Here is a 19,727-nt window from a genome sequence, read left to right on the forward strand (position 1 = left end):
CAGAAATTCGCCCAAAATCCTCTATTAATAAAAATCTCAAAACCCTCTATTAATAGTATTATACCTTTTTTGATAATTTTATTAATAAAAAGATCTTATAATACCAAGTACATTAATATTTTTAAGTTGATTGTAATAAGTTCACCCAAACACTTTAACAACTTATTTTTAAAATAAAACCTAACAACTTATAAACTCCTAAAACAACTTATAAACTATACAAACTTATAAACTATTTTTAATAAATTTAGTCAAACACTCTCTTAGTCATCTAATCTATCTATTTAGGATTAAACAAAACTTGAATATTTAAATTATTTCTATATCTGGACAGACATTAGGAGCCGCTAGTAGCAGATTTATTCTTTTTAAATATTTAAATTATTAAAAAAATATCAGGTCAAAATTTGATGATTGCTAAATTACTATGAGTTTTTCATGTATCAATGAATCTAATATGCTATAATTGTTATACAACTGAAACTATATGTATAGATTTATTAAAATAAAAATTTATACTAAATTTGTTTTTATGCGATGTGCGATCAGATTTGGCCTGAAACAATTGGTTTTCTTATTTTAATTTCCGGAAGAAAACATTGGAAACGGCTGACTCAACGATGTACTGTCCAGTAGAATCCTCCAATTTAGTGTGGGCCCGCGTCCAACAGTCATCGCGGGTCTACTTGGAGAGCGAGTGTTAGAATTAGAAAATTAATCTAACAATTTCTTCGCTTAAATAAGTTGTTTTTTCTGCTATATTTTTTTTAAGGAAAAAAAAATTCTTGATCGTGTTTAATATATAAACTAAATCTCTACCTTTGTGTGCGTTCGTGAGTGCTCGATGTCGAGGAGATTTCTCTCGCTCGATGACGAATCGCGGCGCTTCTTCTCTCGTTGCTCCTCCTGCCTCCGGCTGATGAATTCTACCTTCCAGCGTCGCTCCTCGCGATTTTCGTAAGGTAATTCATATTGTTCGCTAATTTGCTCCGATCTGGTTGGATCTCTAGGCCCTTGCCTGTTGGTTTCGAGATAAAGTTTCTGAATTATTGTTCGTCTTTTTGTGGTCGGATCGCTTTGAATCATCGAAGCTTTATCAACAAGTTTTAGGGAAAAAAATGATCGTTATGTCTTACTACCAACTACGAATACAAAAAAAAAACACGATTTTATTCTTGAAAGATATGAATTGTCGTTTGAACATAAGATAGATTGCTGTTTAACTATTAGAGATCGTCTCCACATACCCCAATGAGTTTAATTTATTAATTTGGGAATATTAAATGTGTTAAAATTTGTTGCCTAGCGAAGAACTTAATGCTGATAGTCAACTGTAAGCATCTCAAATAACTTATCTATGAAGAAGATACTTAGTTCTTGAAGTTTAATCCTTGTCTCGGTACTGTGCAATTGCAGGATATATAGAGATGTTTCAGGCTTATGAAAAAACAATCAACGGTTCATGAAGTTCCTACATTAATTACTGTTAGCCATTCGTATTTTCCATGTTTAGAATTGATGAAATGCTTTTGTGTCACTCCTCACTGAACAATTTTCTTGTATTGGTAACTCCTTTGCTCTCAGAATCTTGGCTTTCTCATAATCCGGGATATCGAGTACTTTTTTTTTCTTCTGTTGTTCCTTTATTGAACATATTGGTGAATTTTCTTCATTCCACAGGATGATGAGCTTCAAGTAAATGGCAACAAGCTTCCATCCACAAAGACAACTTCCATATGAATTTTATTTTTTTAGATTATTGCAAGCCTTCAAATATCATGAACAGTGCTGAGAATTTTGAGAGGTTCTACCTGGTATAGCATTGGGATTCTGTCTAACGGTAAGTCTAGTTTAACTTGAGTGAAGACTAATGTTCCAAAAGTGGGAACTCAAGTCTCCTCTTTCTTCAAAAGAGAAGACGGAAATATTCTACACCTTCATTTGCTTGTTTTAATGTTTTTTTTTTTCATGGGATTCGCATCATTCAATATCAGTTCAAAGATGCTTAAAGATGAAGACTGAAAAGTAGCTTATCGCATGAAACTTTCCCCTGAAGTGGCAAGAATTTTAGGGAGAAGATAGATGATGAGTATCGGGTTAATACGTAAGTACAATAATGGGTTATCACTTAAAAGAAGCCTTTGATTTGTGTTTTGTTTGTTTTGAATATTATTTCTTTTTGCTCTTTACCTCATCAGTGCCCTTTTTTTATATGCAAGTTTTTCTGGACTTCTGATTGCCTCGTAACTTGGCTTTCATTTCTGTGTTTATAGGATATTGGAAGTCAAATAGCAAGTTGTGGACACGGATTCCGTGTTGGTAACAAGGTAGCTTGCAATCACTATCTTCAAAATGATCAAAATTTTAGTTTATGATGACTAATATCTAGTTTTTGTGCTTAGATCAAGGATGACCAATACTGCATAAATATTCACCCCAGTTTCAGGGTCATGTATCATAAAAATTTAGCATGATACAGCTTCTAATTGACTGGTTGCTCGATAGTTATACAGTACCCTGCGATCCTCAACAACAAAAAGCATTCTCAATCTTTCCACACCATTGAGGATACATGCAGGAAAATGGTGCTCAAATTAGCTACTGTACAAAGCGATTCGGATTTTGTCTAAACTGCATCCTTCAGATGACTGGCCAGATTCTTCATCTGCTACTGATGAACTATTCTGCAGTCTCCATCCCTACGTCTGAAGAAGCGTACGGATGTTGAATTTCCTTTGACGAGGATCCCTTCGGTGACATTCCATCAGGTCGTGCAATACATCCTTCATGGAAGGCCTGAAGGCAGGATTCCTGTTTGTGCATTCTATGCCTAGACTTAGCACCGTCGCTATGTCATCCAAGTAGTCAACATCATCACTCAAGTCCTTGTCTATCAGTTCCATTACATTGCCATTTTCCTTTTGGTGGCGAGCAGCCCACCCTGCTAAGCTCTCGTGTTCATCACCATCCAGTGCTTCCCTTCCTGTTGTCAGCTCCAAGAGGACTACCCCAAAGCTATAAATGTCCACCTTGTTTGTGATCTTCCATGAATAGCCACACTCTGCAATTGAGCAGAATTTGATCTATGAACAACAAACTTCATATGCCACATATTGGAAACAGGTCAAGTGGTTAGCTCGAGGAGTTACCTGGAGCCATGTAGCCAAAAGTGCCTCCCATGGCCGATGCTGATTCGGGCTCACCAGCCTTGAGCAGCATGCGTGCCAGGCCAAAGTCGGCAATCTTAGCTCCAAACTCTGAATCCAAAAGTATATTGCTCGACTTCATATCACGGTGAATGACTGGTGTCGGGCACTGGTGGTGCATGTAACACAACCCTTTTGCTGCATCAATGGCAATTCCTAACCTCTTGGGCCAATTAAATGGCTCATTGTGCTTGGAGTCTGGTCTCGCTCTGTGCTGGTGTAGCCACTGATCCAGGCTTCCATTCTCCATGTACTCATAGACAAGGAGCTTGGAGTCTGCATTCGAGATGCAACAGAGTAACTTCACAATGTTTGCATGCCGGATTTCACCCAAGATCTTGACTTCAGCCTCGAAGGCCTTCTCCATCTTCCAGTCTGTCTTTCCAGTATTCCAAATTTTCTTCACGGCCACCGTCATGCTGGTGTGATTGCTGATGTCGATTCTGTACACCTCGCCGGACCCTCCCTTGCCGATGAGGTTATCCACTGTCAACTTACCTATTATGTTGGCTTCAGTGAAGTCCACTTTCTGAAAAGGAGTGAGCTTCCACGGCGGCTCATGGACGACGTCGGGCTGCCGGCGGCCAATCAATATCCCGATCACAGCAACCATTAGGAGCATGAATCCACTGAGCACTAGGAATATTATGATCAGTCTCCGCGAAGACTTATTATCGATACTGGATGTGCCGTGTGCACAAAGTATGAGATTCACTATGGGCTTGGAGGAGCAGAGATCAGGATTTGCTGAAAAGCTTTGCTCGTAAGCTTGGTTCTGCAACTGGAGGGGTATCTCGCCGGATAGTTGGTTGTGAGACAGGTTAAGGGAGTTGAATTTAAGGTTGCCCATCTCCAGCGGTATTTGCCCCGATAGCATGTTCCATGAAAGGTCTATTATTTTGAGCTCTGACAACAGTCCAATTTCTGGTGGGATGTTTCCTGAGAGGCGGTTGTTCTTGAGGTTGAGTTCTGTAACTGACTTTAAAGCAGATATGCCCTCCGGAATTGAACCAGAGATTTGATTTCCATCAAGCAATAGATTCAGGAGCCTTGACATTCCTGTGAGTACTGTCGGAATTTCACCTGAGAACCTATTGTTACTGGCTTTGAGAACTTGCAGTTCTGGTGTTGAGGATGGGATTTTTCCAGAGAAGAGGTTGTCTTCGATTTCCAAGCGCCTTAGGCTCCTTGGCAGTGTGTCTGGCAATGTGCCAGATAAGAGGTTGTGATGGATCAACACTGTCGTCAAATTTACCGCAATCAACCATATCTTGAGGGAAAACTCGCCAGAGAATCTATTGTTATAGAGTTGAATGTTACTCAAGGTGTGACACTCGTCGGCGAGAAACACCGTCAGCTCGCCAGAGAAGTTGTTGTTGAAGACCACCACCGAATTTAGAGCTTCTTTTGTGCACAGGCCTTCGGGCAAGCTGCCGGAAATCCTGTTGTCTGACACCTCAAAATTCCTCAGCTTGGAGTGCTTCCCGAGCTCCGACGGCAAAACTCCTGTGAACTGGTTACGGAAGAGCCTAATGTCATATAGCTCGGGAAGAAAGGCGATGCCGTAGGGAATCTCGCCGGATAGCTCATTATAGAACATGAACAACTTGGTGAGATTGATGAGGTTGCCGAATCCCTCCGGTATCGACCCATTGAGATTGTTTTCGGACACATCGATCTCCTCCAAGCTTGTCGCCCTGATCTCGCTGCTGATTTCTCCGGATAGCTTGTTGTCAAACAAGTAGATTCTTTTGAGCTTCTCCAGCGACCATATGGATTCAGGAATTGAGCCATTAAGCAAATTCATGGCCAGGTCGAGATGTTCCAGCTCATTTAGATTCTTGAAACTCTCCGGTATCTCACCCGTGACTTGAGTTTCTGACATCCAGAGATACTTGAGGCTCTTCATGTTCCCGAACTCATCGGGAATCGATTGGCTTGCAAAATGATTGTAGGCGAGAGTGAGATTTTGGAGCATGGAGAGTTGGCCAAGCTCGGCTGGAAACGAACCATTCAAATGGTTGTCATGGAGGTGCAGGAACTGCAGCGACTTAATCCGGCCAATTGTCCGTGGGACATCGCCGGTGAAGTTGTTGTCCGAGAGGTCGAGGTGCGTGATGCGAGAAGACAACTTGTCGATATCGCTGGGAATCTCTCCGACGAAGTAGTTCTGGGAGAGGTCAAGGTACTGGAGGCTGGAGCAGCGGTAGAGTCCAGTAGGGAAGCCAGTGGCGATGTTGTTGTAGGAGAGGTCGAGGCGGGAGAGATTGTTGAGATCGCAGATGAAGGCTGGGACTGACTGGGTGATGTTCATGTTGGGGACGGATATGGCGTTGACGAAGCCACCATTGTCGCACTGGACTCCTGGCCATTGGCAGTGGGGAGCGGAGGTGCTCCATGAGCTGAGAGCAGATGTGCTGCTCCAGTGAGCTCTCAGGCGGAGGAGGATGCGCTGCTCCTGGTGATCGGCATGGGCGATGGTGGTGGCTTTGGAGATTAAGAGAAGTTGAAGCCAGAAAAGGATTTTGTTTAGGATCAAAGTGGAGGAGATATGAACAATGGGATTGGTTTCTTTACCGCCCATTAGAAATTTCTTCGCTGGTGCTTGATTGATGGATGGATGGTCATCCCATCCGCTTCTATATAGAGGATTGCGCAGCGAACACTGAAATCAAATAAGCGTAAAAAATAAAAAAAGACGTTACATTTAAGCGAATTCTTAAATGAGCGTTTTTTTATTATATAAAAAATCATCACACGAGCACTCATCATATATTTTATTTCAAAAATATCCTTATTTCCAGCTGATTAATTATTATAATATATAATAACTATAATTAGCTGTTATAATATATAACAGTAATCTTTGTAGCTGCTATAATCCTCTAATAATTATTACTTTTAATATTTTTTATAGAAATTATGATTAATTATTACTTTCAATATTTTTATAACAATTATGATTAATTATTACAATGTGCTGCAATTAGTCTGTAGTCATTATAATATGTAATAGTTAATATAATATTCTTGTAGTATTGTAACAATTATTTAGTAGTTGTTTTAGCCATTTTAAACTAATTTTGATCAATTTAAAGTAATTTTAATGAAATTTAAATAATTTTTATTAAATTAGTGAAAAGTATTTTGATATAGTAGTATTTAAAATTTAGAGTTTAAGGTTTTAAGGTTTAATTATAATTAAGTAGTAATAATAAAATGATTTTGACTAATTTAAAATTATAAAGTTTAAGTAATTTGGATCAAATTGTTAAAAAAAAAATAATTCAATTTTTAATGTTTTACTAGTTATTAAGTAAATGTTATTTGCTATAACAGTGTTAGAATTTTAGGTTTAGGGGTAAGGTTTTAAGGTTTAGGTATAATTATGTGGTAACCATAGGTAGGATGTATGTGAGAGGAAGTGAATCATGTGTGTTTTAAAACTTTCATTTTTTTTTTAAAATACGTGCAGTGGAAAAACTAAGTAAGAAAAGATAGAAAATAACACATGTATTTTATTTGGTTCAAAGTCTTCGAGGATTTCTACTTCAAGATCTAGGTCCTTTGGATTTTTTTTGATAGATAATTCATTAAAATTTTCAATCAATAAGCTTCGATAGAGTAATCGAATACAGAAAAAAATGAAAGTGCAACAACTCTATACTTATGCAATATTTAAATTAATAGAAAATCATTACCCAACATGGGAGAATGAAGAAATGGATTGAGCTCGTGTATTGGTGTCGCTCTGTTTGTAGCAGTTGGGTATAGTAGGGTCACAGTAGAGCGGTAGCATGTGGACGGTGCAGTAAGATGATCGAGGAAGCTCATAGAAAAATTGTCTTTACTCTTACCGTGTTAAAGGTGCCTCCAATCATGCTTATTTGATCAGTGAACTTTAGCCTTTATCCACTAGGAGAAGCCTCCATTAGCTTTGAGGTGCCTCCAGTTCGCTCCGAGACTCCTCACAATGAAACATCATTCTTAAATTTTATTTATGAGAGGGCGCCTCCATCACCTCAACTAAGGCGACTCCAAGCACTCAAGGTGTCTCGAGCACTGTTCACCCGAGATGAATTATTGTAATTAATTCCTGCAAAAATAAGTTAGTCCAATAACAAAGATAACAAGTAAAATAGAGTTAGCACATGTAATAAAATAATATTTATCAATTAAATCCTATCTTACTAAGACCAGGATCCAATTTTGGTCTCAATTTCTAAAATGGATCTAAGATGGACTAGTGCCTATAGTCCCATTGGACTCGTTTCTTACTGGAACTCTCTTCCCCAGTTGTTTACCTGACTTACTTGTTAAATATCTGGTCCTCCAGACCTGTTTAAACTTCTCGAGTCCCGCTTAGTCTTGATCAACCTGATCTACTAAAATTTACCTACAACACTGAGTTATCATAATAGATATAAATAGTAAAGTAAAACAGTGTTAACAGAATTCAAGATTTGCTAGTCCTGTCGACCGCGTTCGATCGACCGAAAATCATTCGATCACACATGCTTGGAGTTTACTCCTCCAAGACTTCTTCTTATCCTATATCTCCCCCTAGGGGTTTTCACTATCTGACTTCACTCACTAGAACTTTCACCACTTACTTGTTGACATAGGTAGGCTGGCTAGAGGGAGTAAATAGCCCTGTAATAAAATAGAACAATCTTTTTCTTTTCGAATTTAGCAAGAATATAAGTTAGTTATGCACAAGCAATTAACATTAAAGAAATAATAACAACTTAAAAGAAAAGAGGCGTAATAGTTACTTAGTTATAACCTAGGTGGTTATTAATCCAAGGCGGTTGAAAGCTCAATGAAAATCTCCTTCGTTGAAGGTGGAGAAGCCTCTTACATTCTTTGAAAGCTCATAAATAAACTAGGAATTGATTACTAGAGTTGTTGTTTAATTTCTAATTTCAGGGGTCTTTTTATAGCTCTTGAAAAATCTTATCCATAGCTTGAAAGCGCCTCTAAGATGGTCCAAGGTGCCTTCAATGAGATAAGTTTTATCGCCAAAGATAAAATTTTATCTTCGGCTAATGGTTATTGAAGGCGCCTTCAACATGCTTGAAGGTGCCTTCCATGAGGCATTGAAGGCACCTTCAATCTGGTTGAAGATGCCTCCACAATGCTGATCAACTTTCAGCTGGTCTTCTTCATATGGGTGATACTCCGGTTATCAAGAGTTGAGCTCACCCGAACCCAACTCTAACCTTCTCCTTGAGCAGGCTTCCTCCCAGGCTTGTCGTCCCACGAACGTCGCACACGTCTTTTTCGTCCACCGGTGTACTCTTTCGTAGTTCCTGATCACTCAGATGCACTGAGCCCATCAACTCCTTTCCCGTACTTTCTTTCTCATCCGCTGCGTCTTTTGCTCGACTTTTTGTGCTCCTAAGTTCCTGCACACTTAGACACAATGTATCAAACACAAATAGGATTTAACTTAACTTGGTTGATCACATCAAAACTATAACAGGGTACTTATAATCTTCTCCTTTTTTGATATGCATTAACCTAAGTTAAAGTTAGGGTTGAAAAACAAAAAAAAGGTAAAATAACAAGAAAATAATTGCAATTAATAAATATGCTATGCAAGTAATAAATATGAAATAATTACAATTAATGAACATGCTATGCAAGTAATAAATATGCAAAGTTAAAATATTTAATATGTGTACCTCCCCTAGATTTAATCTATAATTTTCTCCCTTTGATTGTATTAAAAATAGGGAAAAAAATTGAAGGATTACACAAATAGTGACTAATACATATAAAAATTCTAGGAATTATTTAAAAAAAAACATTAAATTTTGACAAATTAAAAATTAATTTTTGGAAAAATAAATTTAAAAATATCTTTAATTGTTAACAAATTCTAAATTTTTTTTGTCACGGTTAAAAATATTTATCCAAAATAGTGATAAAATTTTCACAAACAAATAAAATTAATATAGGTAGTAATAAATTATTTTATACAAAGAGATGCATTTGCAATGAAAAATGCTTAATCAATAAATTTCGAGCTCTAAAATTCTTGCAAATTTTCTCAGTATGTAAAACATAAATTATATATTTAGAAAATTAAATTTTTAAATATTGACTTTTGAAAATTTTTAATATTAAAAATTAATATTTTGGTAAAACATTTATAGAAAATTTATTAACAGTCAAAGAATTTTAAAATTCTTCCTACATATAAGTAATAAAATATTTTTTCACAGAAAAAAATAAGATCTAATTACTTTCGAAGAGAAAGGTTATGGAATAATTTATTTGAAAAAATTAGACAATTTTGAGCATCTAAATAAATTATTAAGGCAAATTAAAATTAACACATACATGAAAATTTAATATAAGTATGATTTTAAAATTCAATATAATGATTCCTACCTACTGGATTAATCAGATACTTTCTAGGAATAAATTTTCTTGTTATTTTTTTAATTTGACCCTTGTGATATTTGAAATATCAATTTAGGCCTTGAAAGCTCTAAGAGTTTTAAAATTGATTCTTTTCAAGTTTTTCTATTTGATCCCTTAACTTTTCATTTTTAATTTTAACATGTCGAAATCTTCTAATCGACAAGATTTTGCTAAAATTAATTTTAATTATATATTTTCCTTTTAAAAATTTTCATTTTTAATTTCTAACTGACAAGAATTTTTCAAAAGTATTTTTATAAACTTATATAATTTGTCAGAAGGTAGACATTGTACCTAACTTACCTTATTGATCTCATTATCTGATGCTTCCCCTGTATTGTTGCTTCCTTCTAAAGTGACTCCCCCTTCGTCGATGCTTTCGATGTTCATTTCAGATGAGCTTGGTTCATCGTCTTCTTGGTGACTTGCTATCAGTGAAAATTCGGCATAAGCTTCAATTTTCGATTATGATGAAGTCGTTTAGTCCCATGTTGTCTTTAGATTTTTGTGCTTCGTCCGGGTCAGTCCTTTGTTCTTTTCCTTGTCCTTCAGTTTTAGACAGCGTTCCTTTATGTGCCCTTCTTCTTGGCAGTTATAACATCACACCCTTCATTTACTTCGTGAATGTTTCTTAGCCTGTGACTTATTAAATTTGTTAGTTTTAAGGAATTTATCAAATTTTTTTACCATAAACGCAACTTCATCTTCGTCAAGTGATGTATTTGAATCTGGTTCACCTTCAATGCTAGGTTTTGAGCTGTCTTTTCTTCTTTATTCTTTAAGTCTGCACATCTTGATTCGTGAAATTCAAATGTGGAAAACAAATTTTCTAACGTACTCACCTTAAGGTCCTTAGAGATGTAGAATGAGTCGACTATCGATGTCCACTCGGGTGTTCTTGGAAATGCATTTTAAAGCGCACCTTAACTAATCTCGGTTTGTTACCTTTTTCTCTAAGATTCGTGAGTTCGGAAATTATTTCTTTGATCATCGAGTGTAGATGTGCGGCTGTTTCATCTTCTTCCATTTGGAGGTTGCTGATATGGTTTTGGAGTAGATCCCGTCTTGTGAGTTTTGCCTCTGAGATCCCTTCGTACAGTTCCAGGAATTTTTTCCAGAGGTCTTTAGTTGATTCGTAGGCTCTGATCTGGTTGACTTCTTGTGGTGGTAAGACGCTCAGTAGATGAAATTCTACCTTGCTGTTAGCCACGAAGTCGGCTTGCTCCTTCTTCGTCCATAGATATTCTTCTTTGTCAGCTCCTTGCTAATCTTGAGGTGCTACAAAATTACATTTCATTATTAAAAGTAAATCAAAATATGTTTTGAAGAATACCTCCATCTTTTTTTTCTAAGTCACGAACTCCCCCTCGAACTTGTGCGGGTAGATGCTGGGTCCGACTATCGTCTTTGTGCTTCAGTCAGTGGTTAGTTCTTTTGAGGCGGTTGAGCTTTGATGCCACTTGTTGGCACAGGTAGATCAGCTAGAGGGGGTGAATATCCTTGTAATAAAATAGAATAATCTTTTGTTTTTTGAACTTAGCAAGGATATAAGTTAGCTACGCATAAACAATTAACATTAAAGAAATAATAACAACTTAAAAGAAAGAGGTGTAATAGTTGCTTGGCCTCAACCTAGGCGGTTGTTAATCCAAGCGATGGAAAGCTCAATGAAAATCTCCTTCGTTGAAGGTGGAGAAGCTTCTTACATTCTTTAAAAGCTCAGAAATAAACTAGGAATTGATTATTAGAGTTGTTGTTTAATTCCTAGCCTCAAGGTTTTTTTATAGCTCCTGAAAAATCTTATCCGTGGCTTGAAGGAGCCTCCAAAATGGTCCAAGGTGCCTTCAATGAGACAAGTTCTATCGCCAAAGATAAAACTTTATCTTCAGCTAACTGGTATTGAAGGTGCCTTCAACATGCTTGAAGGTGCCTTCCATGAGGCATTGAAGGCACTTTCAATCTGGTTGAAGGCACCTTCCACAAGGTTGATTAGCTTTCAGCTGGTCTTCTTCACGTGAGTGATGCTCTGGTTATCCGGAGTTGAGCTTACCTGAATCTAACTCTGACCTTCTTCTCGAACAAGCTTTCTCCCTGGCTTCTCATTCCTCGAACGTCGCGCACATCCTTCTCGTCCACTGGTGTACTAGATCTTCCATAGCTCCTCGTCCCTCGGATGTATTGAACTCGTCGGTTCCTTTCCCATGTCATCCTTCTTATCCGCTATGTCTTCTGCTCGACTTCTTGTGCTCCTAAGTTCCTGCACAATTAGACATAAGGTATCAAACACAAATAGGACATAATTTAACTTCGTTGATCACATCAAAACTACCACAAGGTACTTATACTAGCTTTACTCACTAGGACTTTCACCGTCTGACTTCATTCACCAGGACTTCAACTACATAGCTTCACTCACTAGGACTTTCACTGTCTGACTTCACTCACCAGGACTTCAACCACCTAGCTTCACTCACTAGGGTTTAACTTCACTCACTATGACCTTCATCGCTTGGCTTTACTCACCAGGATTCCAACCACCTAATTTCACTCACTAAGGTCTAGCTTCACTCACTAGGACTTCCTTTTGTCTAACCTCCTGTTAGGACTAGTCACTCAGTAGACTTCTCATCTGCCTAAGCTTTGGTTAGGACTTACTCTTGTTAGTCATTTAGTTCTAACTAGACTTTTCTCATCCAAACATCAAGTCTTATCTGGACCAACCCTTGGTCAAACTGTTCAAACTTAGGTATATTGTTAAATATCAAAACTCTAGAGGCTAATTGCACCAACATTAACTATTTAATAACAACTATTTAAAAGTGATTTTAATGAAATTTAAATAAAATAATTATTTTTTTATATTGTAGTAGTTAATGAGTAACTACTACAATGTGTAGCAGATTCAAGATTTTAAGGTTTAATTATAACTCTATAGTAGTAAATTAAGTGATCATGTCCAAAAATCATGAAGAAGGCTGGCTGGGGATGTGGCTCCTCGGTTGACCTCATGAAAACTCAGCTCCGATCTGCAGCACAAGAAATGTCAGTATTGGGCCAGGGAAGGGGTCCCTGGCATTGACCCTCTGACTCTCAAGTCAGTCATTGGAACAATAGAAGAAGGCAGAGTAACAGCAAAAGTAACGAAAGCACAAGTGTGAATAATGAATAGCACATATCTCTACTAGTACATGTAGCCCCTTTATATAGTGTTACAGTAGGCGACGTGTACGCTCCTCAAGGCACGGGTACATTTTTCCAACCGTATTATGAAAGGACATGTCAGAAAAGTGTCTCTAACACCATACCTTAACAGGGCATGCAAATATCTGACATGACCGTAGAAGCTTTCGTTGTATGATTTACTTGTTGACCATGCCTTGTTGTCAGCGACATTACCTCCCAAAAGGATATTATAAGATATTAGGGGGCCCATTGTTTGGCCGAGCAAGGTAGCCGCTCGGCCAGGACTCCCTGCCTAGTCGATCTCAGCTGCTCTTCTTCATTGTAGTTTAGTTTGGCCGATTGTCTCTAACCCGACTGGACATGAGCTCCGGTCGTCCTGGTACTCGCTTGGTCAGTTATGCTCTATATGATGTTCTTTCTATATGACCCATCTAGACGAGCAATCTGTTCCAATGAACTTGCTGGCCAATTAGACCCTTCAAGCCCAATCGACAGCTAAAGTCGACCTCCGATTGGCCCAATTTTGGTGAGCCCGCTGGTTCCCTGACATTGACCTCCTTAACTTTGACCTCCATGTCGGCTGGTATCTTTGCCCTTGACCCACACTTGGTGAGGCCCCTTTATCACCACATCACAAGTCTTCCCCTCAAGTCTAGTCGAAGGAGGATGTAAGCCTGACTAACTGGACAAGCAGTGTCTTCGATGACCTTTCCCTGATTGGACATTCTATGTTCTCAAGCTTTTGATTGGCTTATATCATCCTCATAGTCGCCGTTCTACTTTATCTTATTGACCTGAGCTTAAAGCGACAGCTCAATTACGGTGAACATTGAAGCTGATTCTTCTTATGGGTTTAGAGCCACCGCTCGACTAATTAATTACGCACCTAGGTTTAGGGTCGCCGCTCAGCTATCCTTTATGCACCTAGGTTTAGAGCCACCGCTCGGCTATCATTTTATACACCTGGGTTTTGAGCCGTCGCTTGGCTATCAGTTAGTTAGAGATCTGTTCTTGTTGGGATGGTTGACAACAACACTTAGAAAATTTTCTACATCTTGTCGCTTTCTCGAACGAGTGTCTTTTCTTGGTTGTTGACGTCCTCTCAATTTCTGGAAGACTGTGCAAATCTCTGGTCATTATTGCTGAGCACGCTGCCCATGCCTTTTAATTAAGCCTCATTAATGCTCCCCTATTGCCCATCGCCATGTGTCTCACCTTCTACCGCCGCACGCCTGATGTGATCACAGATATCTGAGGTTGATGTGACAGGCACCGTTTTAAATTCAACGACCAGATTTTGGCCTCGTTTCCCGTAACCCTCGATTGAACGGCTTAGAGCGATCGCTCGTCGGGCTTATAAGCCCTTACTGCCATCATTTTCATACTTTGTCGCTTTTCTCCTTCGCATACGTACCCCGCCAACTTCCTTCTTCTTCTTCATCACCGACAAGCTTCATCAGTAAGTTTTCCTTTCCTTTCTAACCGCATCATTGATCTTCTTCTGTTTCTATTTTCTATGGTTGCCTCCCCTCAACCTCTTGTGTCCATCCCTAGGCTTTGGTACACTTCTATCGGGTCCAAGTTCAATGGAGATGAGATTGATCAGATGAAACTCACCTACCGTTTCCCCTCTGACTATCAAATCACTATCCCCTCTGCCTATGACCGACCCCATCTTCCCCCTGATAATTTTTTACTCTTTTTCAAGGATCAATTTTGCGTCGACCTTTGCTTTCCTGTTTACCCTTTCTTCTCTGCCGTGTGTAAATATTTCCATATATCCCTGCACCAATTGGTGCCCAACTCCTTTAGGTTGTTGTGCGGGGTGGTCATGCTATTTCGTCTACATGACATCCCTTTAGTCCCTTGAATGCTCCACTACTTTTATTAACCTAAGTTGTCTGAGTCAGGGACCTTTCTATTCCATGCTTGAGTGGGCACTGTTTTTTTTTTGACAAATGTCATCCTCCAATAAGCATTGGAGAGAGTGTTACTTTTTAGTTCACTTTCCCACTCGGACAAACTTTTCGACCGGCTGACAGATGGAAGTGATGAAGCCTCTGTCGCTTGAGAGATATCGAAGCCGATCAGACTACCTCCAAGCAGTCTCCAGTCTGGCTGGTCAGAAATATCATATCCATCGGCTGCTATTGGAGAATATCCTTTATGTGTTCGGGTTGAGCCCAATCCGCACGTAGCTCCCCTTACTCTAGGTATGCTCTTTCTTCTCTCCATCTTTGAATCTAACTAATTTTTCCTTCTTTCTTGCAACTCAAATCATGTTGAGGGCACGACTGAGCGGCAAGAGTAGGCTCACCGACGTGGAGATTAACACCAAGGGCATTGCCGAGCTAGAGAGTCACAGGGCCTATTACCGGTCGACCAATCTGACGATCCGACTGGTGAAGTTGGAGGAAGCCACGCAGCGGCCAGTGAGGTGGGTGGAAGCCGAACCACCGCCAGTGATGCCGCGACTGCCACAGCCGAACTCCCTCCTGAGCGAGCATCGATGGCACTGATTTCGGTACCCTCAAAGTTGTCCACCTCGGGTGAGCCCTTGATCCAGTGACGTAAGAGGCACCATGGGGAAGGATCGTCCCGTTCGGCAACCTGTACCCTACAAACCTTCGTTCCCACCGTCTTTCGTCCACCTTCCGAGTAGGGCGAAACCCTCTCTCTTGCCTCTCCCAAGCGGGAGGTTGCCACTATTTCCACCCCTCTGTCATCCGACCGGATGCCCTTGTTGTCCGCCCTGCCCCCAGGGACCCTATGCGCGCCACTCGTCGCGTTCATTCCACCTCCATCATCTTTGCCGACCACCCATGTATCTACCATTCGCTCTTCCCCCATGCCATCCACAGGATAGACTACCTCCGAGCCATTTGGGACGAATGCTGTAAGCACATAATGGGCATCATTCATCTACCTATGGACGAGTGGCGTCATCCGGACGACACCGAGCCACGCTCCCCCGAGCACCAGATCAAAATTCAAGGATTGCTGGCATAAGTATGGGCTGATTCTAGGGTCCGCGTGCTGACTATTCCTCATGGCAAGCTCGCAGATGGCTATACTCAGAAGTCCACTGGGGTATGTATATCATCCTTATTTTTACTTGCATATTTCTGGATTGACCTTGCTTAATCTATTTTCAATGCAATTCTGGGTTGAAAGTCTGACCATGTGCCAAAGGTTGACTTTTCTGGAGTGCAGAAGCTGCGCGTCTTGAGCGGCCCATCAGAGGCTTCCCGAGCTCATTTTGAGCCGCTAGCTATAGAGGTGGCTCGGTTGAAGGTCAAACTGGAGAGGAGCTCCGAGCAACTAATTGGCTCCGAACGGGTGCTCAATGTCGAGAGAGGCAAGAAAAATGATCAAGCCCTACAGATAGAGCGGCTCACTAAGCAAGCCAGTAGTTTTGAATCTAAGATCAACTTCGCCAACGCCAGGAAACTCCAAGTCATCGAATACTTAGACATAAAAATAAACATGTTCGAGTTTTGGCCCAAAATTTCAAGGAGGCGGAGGCTACTTTGGTGACCGAACGAGAGAGCCGATCGGAGGAGCAAGTGACTACTAAGCTTCATCTCAACACCAAAGATGCCGAGCTTGCTTCCCTAAAAGTTGGATTAGAGGCGTCTCAAGTGATTTTCAAGAAGTACCAAGTGGAAGAGCCTTGATGATTTGAAGTGCTCAAGCACAACTATCTCCATTCTGACCTTTTCAATGACAGGCTCATCGATCGGACACTTCACCTCTTTAACTATAGCATCGATGGAACTCTTCAACAGCTGAAGGACGGGGACTATCTTTCTCCCGTGTTGACCAACTATGTCATAAACAGGGAGAAGCTCATCGAGTCATTGCCAGACGATGTGCTCAATTATCTCGAATAACTTTCTTTTCTATTTTTCAAACCGCCTTTTGTAATCCTTCTTGATGTTTTGTAAAATTTTTTAAAGTATCAATGAACGAGCGTTCGTTCGACGTTTTTTAGCTCATGTTAAATGTTTCACATGTCCTTCCCTGTATCCCCGCTCGGTTGCATAAGACTATCCAGTTTCTCGTCTTATAGTCTTGTAATACTTGTAGAAATATTCTAAGTGTGAATCCTTATGCTCTCGCTCTGCCATGTAACTAGTTGCTAAGATTCCTGACTGACCATTTCAACGTAGGTCGAATGACCTTTTTGCCTTTTTAATCGAAAATCTTATTTACCAATCGGCAGTAGAATTGGGGTTAACAATCACCATTCAATTGTCCAATAGCTTTCTCCCTGAGTTTATAGCCGTTGCTCGGTTGTTGTTATCAACTCGAGTTTATAGCCGCCGCTCGGATTTTGTCATATACTCTCGAGTTTATAGCCGTCGCTCGGCTGTTGTTGTCGACTTAATGGTTTGTATTCATCGCTCGACTATTGATTTCGTCGACTCAAGGGTTTATAGTTGCCGCTTAACTGTTGATTTCGGCGACCCAAGGGTTTATAGTTATCACTCGATTATTAATTTTGTCGACTTAAGGGTTTATAGTCACCGCTCGACTGTTGATTTCATCGACTCAAGAGTTTATAGTCACCGCTCGACTTTATTTGGCGTAGACTCTCGGGTTTATAGCCACCGCTTGGCTATTGATGTCGTCGACTCAAGAGTTTGTAGTCACCGCTCAACTATTGATTTGGTTGACTCAAGGGTTTATAGTCGCCGCTCGACTTTGTTTGGCGTAGACTCTCTGGTTTATAGCTGCGTTCGACTGTTGACGTCATAGACTCTTGAGTTTATAACCATCACTCGACTGTTGATGTCATCGACTCAAGGGTTTATAGTCACTGCTTGACTGTTGATTTCATTGGCTCAAGGGTTTATAGTCATCGTTTAACTTTATTTGGCGTAGACTCTCAGGTTTATAGTTGGCGCTTGGCTATTGATGTCGTAGAGTCTCATGTTTTTAGCCGCCGTTTAGTTGTTGATGTCGTCAACTCAAGGATTTATAGTCGCCACTCGACTATTGATTTCGTTGACTTAAGGGTTTAAAGTCATTACTTGACTTTATTTAGCGTAGACTCTCAGATTTATAGCTGCTGCTCAGCTATTGATGTTGTAGACTCTCGGGTTTATAGCCGCCACTCGGCTATTGATGTCATCAACTCAAGGATTTATAGTCGCCACTCGATTGTTGATTTCGTCGACTCAAGGGTTTATAGTCACCGCTCAACTTTATTTGGCATAGACTGTCGGGTTTATAGTAGCCGCTCGGTTGTTGATGTTGTCGACTCAAGGGTTTATAGTCGCCGCTCGACTATCAATTTCGTCGACTCAAGGGTTTATAGTCACCGCTCGACTTTATTTGGCATAGACTCTCGAGTTAATAGCCGCCGCTCGACTGTTGATGTCCTAGACTCTCAGGTTTATAGCCATCGCTCAGCTGTTGATATTGTTGACTCAAGGGTTTATAGTTGCCAGTCGACTGCTGATTTCGTCGACTCAAGGGTTTATAATCACCACTCAATTTTATTTGGCGTAGACTCTCGGGTTTATAATTGTCGCTCAGCTGTTGATGTCGTAGACTCTCGGGTTTATAGTCACCATTCGGTTGTTAATGTCATCGACTCAAGGGTTTATAGTCGTCACTCGACTATTAATTTTGTCGACTCAAGGGTTTATAGTCGCCCCTCTACTTTATTTGGTGTAGACTCTCGGGTTTATAGCCGCCACTCGACTTTTAACTTAGCCGATCAGTGCAAGAGTTTGAGACACTTGTGATTTTTATTTATCGTTCATCTGCACTTATAGGATATATGTTTACACAAGTGTATTGAGCCGACGAGGGATGCCGAACCGACACAAGATTTTTTGTCATATAAATTTGATAATCATATACTCGGTTATCTTGGCTAGCGGCTCGACTTCCACCCATTTAGAGAAATAATCTACTGCCACGAGTAGATATCTTTGCTGACCGGTCACCATGGGAAACAATCCAACTATGTCCATGCCCTACTGGTCAAATGAACAAGACACCGTGAATGCTTTCATCTCCTCGGTGGGTCGGTGTGGAATGTTATGATACTTCTGGCATGACAAGCAAGTGACCACCGTCCAAACAGCGTCGTCTTATAATATGGGTCAAAAGTACCCCGCCAGCAAGATCTTTCAGGCCAGTGATCTGCCGCCCGGGTGACTACCGCAGGAGCCTTAATGAATCTTGCAAGATGTACTCAATGCCCTCCGATCCTATGCACTTGAGCTGCGGTCTTGATAGCGATCTTTTATATAACTGGTCTCCAATTAGAGTGAACCACCCAACCCTCCTTTTTAGCGAACGAGCTTCCTCCTGATCGACAGGTGTGACTCTCGCTCGGAGTAAATCTATCAATGGCATCCTCCAATCGCTCGGTAAAGGTATTCCAGTCGTCCGGTCGATATACGCCACTAGCAAGATATGTTCAACCGACTTATCTATGATGATTGGCGATAATGCACTGCTAACTTAGCGAGCTTGTTCGCAGCCTAGTTCTCTGACCGAGGGATCTTCTATATAATCATTTCTTGGAAATTTATCTTTAATTTCTTGAAAGCTTCGGCATACAGCTTGAGCTGGGCGTTACTTATCTTGAACATGCCGGATAGCTGCTGAGCTGCTAGTTGAGAATCCGAGTGGATGAGGACTCTTGTAGCTCCTACATACCGAGCTTCCTGCAAGCCAACTATTAGGGCTTCATATTTTGCTTCGTTATTTGTAGCCCAATAATCTAGCTATACAAATAATTGCATCCTATCCTCTAGCGATAATATTAAGAGGATGCTGATCCTGCTACCTTGCCGAGTGGATGAACCATCCACATATATCATCCATGTCATGTCCGGCTTGGCGTTCTGGACCTTAGTGACAAAATCAACTAAGGCTTGGGCT

At 40.3% G+C, this 19,727-nt stretch overlaps 2 protein-coding genes across 2 annotated transcripts; both read right to left on the reverse strand.

The window, feature by feature from the left end:
- Nucleotides 1–2,699: 2,699 nt before the first annotated feature.
- On the reverse strand, nt 2,700–3,740 carry LOC121991348 (receptor-like protein kinase 5). The gene is made up of 2 exons (XM_042545358.1): nt 3,150–3,740; nt 2,700–3,061 (listed from the first exon to the last, which is right to left on the reverse strand). Exons 1-2 carry the CDS (start codon nt 3,622–3,624, stop codon nt 2,700–2,702), a joined length of 837 nt encoding a protein of 278 aa, XP_042401292.1. The 5' UTR covers nt 3,625–3,740.
- A 23-nt stretch (nt 3,741–3,763) lies between these two features.
- Nucleotides 3,764–15,671, reverse strand: LOC121991349 (receptor-like protein 52). Its single transcript, XM_042545359.1, has 3 exons — nt 15,447–15,671; nt 3,922–5,871; nt 3,764–3,835 (listed from the first exon to the last, which is right to left on the reverse strand). The coding sequence occupies exons 1-3, from the start codon at nt 15,669–15,671 to the stop codon at nt 3,764–3,766; spliced, it is 2,247 nt and encodes a 748-aa protein (XP_042401293.1).
- Between the last annotated feature and the right edge of the window lie 4,056 nt (nt 15,672–19,727).

The sequence above is a fragment of the Zingiber officinale genome, chromosome 6B (assembly GCF_018446385.1).
Source record: "Zingiber officinale cultivar Zhangliang chromosome 6B, Zo_v1.1, whole genome shotgun sequence".
Taxonomy (NCBI): domain Eukaryota; kingdom Viridiplantae; phylum Streptophyta; class Magnoliopsida; order Zingiberales; family Zingiberaceae; genus Zingiber; species Zingiber officinale.